At 42.9% G+C, this 6,201-nt stretch overlaps 1 protein-coding gene across 1 annotated transcript; it reads left to right on the top strand.

Annotated features, from left to right (window-relative positions):
- Nucleotides 1-793: 793 nt before the first annotated feature.
- Nucleotides 794-3,729, top strand: gmnc (geminin coiled-coil domain containing). The gene is made up of 3 exons (XM_014335860.2): nt 794-1,036; nt 1,601-1,717; nt 2,423-3,729. Exons 1-3 carry the CDS (start codon nt 992-994, stop codon nt 3,368-3,370), a joined length of 1,110 nt encoding a protein of 369 aa, XP_014191346.2. The 5' UTR covers nt 794-991; the 3' UTR covers nt 3,371-3,729.
- Nucleotides 3,730-6,201: the final 2,472 nt, after the last annotated feature.

The raw sequence follows: 6,201 nt of genomic DNA, 5'->3' as shown, positions 1-6,201 counted from the left end.
TTAAAGGAAGTTTCGATGTGGTAGAAGTGAAACCAGTACTGATGAAATGGAAGAAACCTGCATTCTTACTAATGGCCAGCAGGGGGCAGCTCCTCTGGCTTAAATAGAAGTGTCATTATATAGAAGTCTCCATCCATCCATCCATCTTCATCCGCTTTATCCGAGGTCGGGTCGCGGGGGCAGCAGCCTAAGCAAAGAGGCCCAGACCTCCCTCTAGAAGTCTATGAGGATAAAAGCCTTCTGCTCATTTATGGTCGCGGCAGTTGGTTTCAAGTCCTTTTAAATCCAACGTGTTTTAAATTAGGGTCACATTAGAGTCAGCTTAAAGTGAGCCATGGTTTACCATGGAATGAAAGGTCAGCCCCGCCCCTCACCTGTCACATCTGGTTTCAAAAAGCTAAGATAGCGGCAGCTAACACATGAATTATACTTCTGTGTCAGAATTACGCCGTAATTAACCGGAACCTTCTATGTAACCTGATGTGCACCTCCAGAGAAATGTAACTAGACGTCGGGTCGGTGCATACCACAAAGACTTGAATGTCGTGCAAGGTTGTGGTGTAGGAGAAAAATGAGTTTCTGGTTACGTCAGTTAGGACCCAGATTTCCTGCAGAAGTCTAAATCAAGCTATCAGTCCTCAGTTTGAGGGTTTAAAATTGGACCTCAGCAACTAATGGGTGGTCTCACAGGTGGAAGCCTCTGGGCCTGAAACATTAAGACAAATCTATTTATTTGGTTATGTGGACACAAGTTTCAAAAGAACCAAATCTCTAATGCTCAGCTGGAGGTTGCTCCAATCTTGAGCATACACTCCTGTGTTAAAATGTAATAAAAAGCCTTCTCTGACTTTGAGAGCATGGTTTTGAATCCAGAACTTCAGCCGGGCAAATAGTCTGACTAAATCCTCCACTGCCACCAGTTTAAAGTCTGCTGTGTGTCTTCCTCTCAGAGTCTCATTGTGTCTTTGACTCCACGCCTCCGGCTGCTCTGATGTGGACGGAAGATCTCTCTCCTCACCTCCAGAGAAACAAACAGGTACCAACAGGTTCTCACAATTAATTTATTATTGTTTTAGTGCACACGAACTACAGTTAGCTCAGCAGCTGAGGTTAAACATGGAGTGCAAAAGACACAACCTGACCCTCAACGTATAGCAGTTCCTTTTTGTCCTTTTTGAGTAAGCTACTGTAACACTTCTTATTTCAGCTGGTACACTGTGAACGTAAACATCTAGCACGTCTAACTGACAGCAATATTTGTTAGAGAGCATGCACAGGGTCAGAAATGAGTCCATCAGAGGGACAGCTCAGAGTCAGAGAGGCTGAGATGGTTTGGACATGTGCAGAGGAGGGACAGAGGATGATGAAGACGGAGCTGCCAGGCAGGAGGAGAAGAGGAAGACCTCAGAGGAGGTTCATGGATGTAGTGAACAAGGACAATGCAGAGGGTTGGTGTGACGGAGGCAGATGATCCGCTGTGTATTCAGTAAACCGTAACACATTTCAAAAGAACCGGTCGATGTGTGCCACTGAACCTCTGCAGTTCATATACCCGCGTCCTTATAATCTGCATTGCTGTGATGTGATTGTATCCTTCCAGCTCCAGGACACTCTGCTGCAGAGGGAGGAGGAGCTGGCCAGGCTGCAGGAGGAGAACAACAAGCTCAGAGCATTCCTCAATTCCTCCTTTGTGAGAAACCTGGAACAAAAGGCAAAGGTCCGTGCAGCATCAGACGCACTGACAGCAATAAGACAGAAATAAACCAGCAGTCTAAACAAAGACACTCAGATCTTCATCTACTGAGCTGAGAGTCATAAAGACATATTTCACGTGTCCTGGGTGTGCCCGGGGGATTCTCCTTGTTAGTCATAGCCCCCCAAAAAGAGAAAAAATAACTTGCCTAGGAGAAACTAGTTAGACGCCCAAACCACTTTAGCTGCCTCCTTTCGATGTGGACGCTCTAGTCTTCCAAATGGCCGACCTCCTCACCTTATATCTAAGGCTGGACTGCTTGTAACGCCTATCTTGTGGTCGTAGTTGAAGGTAGGAACTATTCAGTAAACTACCAGGTATGCCCTCAGCCTCAGCTCTCACGTTAACACAAAAACTGGTATGGGTCCACATCACTGCTGACTTCATACCAACCCTATCAGCCTTCAGATCCATCGTCACCCTGTAGCTCTAACATGAATATGTTTTGTACAGAAGTAGAAAAATTATGTAAAACAAATTATGCCAACTGAAACATTCAGACACTGTTAATGAAACCATGGATCACTAATCCTGGAGACATCTCAAGTCTTTCAAAGTTCACTTTTATATCAGTCCAAAATGTCTTTTGCTCTATCAAAGCATTAAATGTTTGCCACCGATAAAGAAGATAATAACACGCTGCTGTTATTCGGTCCTTGTTTCTTATAGAAACTAACTGCTGATGGGAGGAGGAAGCTGAAGAGAAGCCTGGCTTGCTTTGACAGTTTCTGTGGGGATCAGCGAGCGCCCCCCCAACAAATCAGCAAAAGAGTCTGCAGGAACCTCACTGCCCAGTTCTGCTCGGAGTCTTTAGAGACATCTGCTTGCTCAGAACCAAACCTGGACCTCTGGGTCCTTCGAACTCTGGGACTGAAGGATCGGGACACCATCGATACATCCGAGGAGTCCTCCTCTGAGTGGAGCCTCAGGAGTTTGGTTTACGATACTGCCGTCAATCCATCCTCATTCCCAGAATGCAATCCCAACTCTTCTTTCGGCCCTCCTGTCATCATATCCACAGATACTTCAGTCCACAGTTACTGTCAAAGAGCAACACATGGAACCAGCTGTAGGTACAGTGCTGCTGAATGCCAAGAAGCAAACTGTGAAAATCCTCCTGAGTCAGCTTCAAACTGCCCAGACGACTTCACTGCCACTCGAGTGAGCACACATTACGAGTTTCCTGAAGCCACGACCAGGACCTACAGCGCCCCGTCTGCTGAGACCTGTTCTCTCACTGCCTTCAGTCAAGTCCAGACTTTGGAGGGAAATCCTGCTGACCATCACTCTTACTGGTCTTCACTACAAGAAACCCAGACACCATCACAACACACGATCCAGTTCAACCCACCAGCGGAAAGAGTCTTCCCCACCCCCGTGTTGCCTTCAGGTGCAGACCAACCCAGGAGTTCTGCTAGTGGCTTCATTCCAACGAGCCCATGTCATCCTCCGGCAGCACCACATACGCCTCGCAACCGGACAGATTTGGCATTCAGCATGTCCCTCAGTCCGTCCAGCAGCGTCAAGACCCACAGCTTCCCCCAGGGACAGGCCTTTGTCAGAAAGGACGTGGAGGGCCGGTGGAACTTTACCTGGGTTCCCAGACAAGAACCGTAGGAAACCAGATGGTCCTTACTCTGAAAGACAATCAAAAGCCTCACGTTGTCTTACTGCATAAACATCTCAGGCTGATCCTTTAGAACAGCAAGTTCAAGTGGACTCACTATGGCTTTTAGACAATGTTCTGGACTGAGTATCAAAAAATGCCTTGAAGGACCCTAAGATTAATTTTGAAGACCACACGGACAGATGTTTAAACAGCTCAGAGACCTTTGTCCTATGACAGCTTGAAGGAAACACCTCTTTAAGTCGCCTTTATGATGCCTATATTAATGACGGTTACTTGATTGCATTCTGTTTACTCAATAATCCAAAAGCTAAGAGTACAGTAGCAACTGGAAAAGAAAAACACGAGCCTGAGCAACCAAACCATTTATTAAGTATAGATCTAATAAAAAACTTAATCTTAACTTAATGAAACATTCAAATTAACAAAACTGCCTAAAATAACACCTGTAAGCGTTTAGTCTGTATTTGAAACTGCCACATAAAAATAATAGTACTGAAACTTTTGCTGCTTTGAGTCTGTATTTTCTACATACATATATGTGTATCACATGAACGTCAGTGAGGGACCAGAGCCATTATGACCAGATGACAAGTTCATTTCTGAAATCTTTTTGGCTCCTGCGAGTTAGCTGAGGACCTACTGACTATGGTTCAAGAGGGACTTTTAAATGGACCACGGCATTGGAAATGTGCTGAAGCCAACATTAAGCCCTGGGGCTGGAAATTAAGCCAAATCCAAAGTGCCAAAAACTGCAGTTCCTCTAATGTCCACCAGAGGCTCCAAAACTGAGGCAGTGGTAATAAAAACAGAGAGAGGCCGACAGTGATCACTGACTGTTTTTAGGGGCTTGTTCAGATTCAATAGAACAACATACAAAGCATTAAAACATGTTATAAACACAACAACGTTAATAAACACAGAGCAGTATTCATACGTCATCACTTAAAGACTGTCATGTTAAAATGTCCAACATTACAGCAGAAATAAACATTATAATTCCCTCGAAGCACAGGCAGACGCAAGTGGTTTTCTGTCACTGGTTTATTTGAAGACTTCTCTCCAAAGCCACCGTGAAAATTATACAGCATTAACAAAATAAAACTCAGCGTAAGACACAGCAGTAAAAACACTGTACAACAAACACTATAAATAAATACCTTGTTGGCTGCATGCTGCAAAAAGGGGATTAGCCGCCGTTCTTCTGAGGTTTCCTTTAACCGTTTAACCGTGTGTAGTTAAAGTCCACTTAACATGTCTTTCAATAAAACCATTCTTTCTGCGCGCTTACAGGTGTTTTTCTTCGTTCTACCCAAAGAGGAAACTAGCGCAACTTGTAAGCGAACTTGACTTTCAAAATAAAAGCACCAAAACGTTGACTACAAAAAACAAACAAAGTAATGTACAGCTTAAACAATTTACAATCATGACATGGATCTTGACAAGATAAAAAAAAAAAATCCAAATTATATACAACGTCATCATGCCGACAGTTACAAACATGTTCACAGTTGTGCACAAACTTGTCACATGGTCATATTTCGCAACTGGTAAAGGTTACTGTTGTAAAGGAGTGTATTTCACCCCAAACCACCATCCTTTTCAAACTCTACCCCACTAGACTTTGGTGCCTTAAAAGAACCAGTGGGTGGAAATAAAAGTAAAAGCAAGTAAAAGTAAAACTACTCTGAATCAAAAAACAAAACCAAGTTCAAACACTAATTATGACGATTGCCATCATCCCTCCAACCTTCTCGCAGTGTTTAACATAAGAGTCATTGGGGTCTGATTCACTTTCTGAGCCAGCTTTAAATGATCACTAAAACAAATCACTGCTGTTTTAAACTTGGGGTTTAAATAAACAACAGAAAAAGTTCGTTTTTATGGTTCACAGTGGATGGTGTTAACCATATTTCACATGTTTTCCATACTGGTGTGTTTTTAGGAACATTCTACCAATAAATTCAGCAAAAGTTTTTCAATGATCACTGAAATTACAATTGATTCAAATGTGCCCAAAGCTGTTGTTGTTTATGTTATCATGTAGCTGTTTTGTTTTCAAATGCAAAGTTTTACTTTAAAATCTCATTTTTCTACCATATCTATAAAAACGTGTCTGATAACACCGTCTGCCTACATGTGAGTCCAATTAACATGAAATTGTTTTCATATTATTTGGAAAAACATTTTCTTAACCCATGGTTTAAACTATCAGATATGTTTACATGTGAAAGCATTATCCAACGTAAAAATAAAATGTGCTTCATTTCTAAGTGTTGGACTCTAAATGTCAAACATGTCAAACAGCAAACACAGTTATTTATTAGAAGGTGTGTGGGCCAAACTAAAGCTTTTTATGAGCTTTATTTTTCCCTTTAGGATGTCAGGGCACAGATTTGGCCCATAGCGTAGTCTGACCCCAACATCAGCTGACATTAGCTCAGTCGCCACAAAAGCTCATTTCCTTGGAGGTGTTTGGTTCCGAACCAAAGACGTGGACACTTTAGAGGTTCAAATCTCAGAGATTATCTGTCCAAGAGTTTGTTCACTGAGACACTCCACAAGCTGTTTTCACCCAGACAACCACCGAGAGACGCCTGCCTTTCAATTCAATTCAGTTTTATTTATACACCAACTCACAACAACAGTCACCTCAAGGCGTTTTATACTATAACCCTACAATAATACAAACAGAGAAAAAACCAACAATCATATGACCCCCTATGAGCAAACACTTTGGTGACAGTGGGAAGGAAAAACTCCCTTTTAACAGGAAGAAACCTCCAGCAGAACCAGGCTCAGGGAGGGGCGGGGCCATCTG

Source organism: Haplochromis burtoni, unplaced genomic scaffold, assembly GCF_018398535.1.
Source record: "Haplochromis burtoni strain Fernald_Lab_line unplaced genomic scaffold, NCSU_Asbu1 Contig_123, whole genome shotgun sequence".
In the NCBI taxonomy this organism is placed as follows: Eukaryota; Metazoa; Chordata; class Actinopteri; order Cichliformes; family Cichlidae; genus Haplochromis; species Haplochromis burtoni.
The sequence above is the reverse complement of the archived record's forward strand: the minus strand, read 5'-3'. Positions and strand labels throughout refer to the sequence as shown.

Excerpts from the sequence above, each read along its gene's own strand:
- gmnc (XM_014335860.2), top strand. The coding sequence starts at position 992 with ATGTGGACGGAAGATCTCTCTCCTCACCTCCAGAGAAACAAACAG. Across the intron at positions 1,037-1,600 it reads ACCTCCAGAGAAACAAACAG|CTCCAGGACACTCTGCTGCA; the intron begins GTACCAACAGGT and ends GTATCCTTCCAG. Across the intron at positions 1,718-2,422 it reads ACCTGGAACAAAAGGCAAAG|AAACTAACTGCTGATGGGAG; the intron begins GTCCGTGCAGCA and ends TGTTTCTTATAG.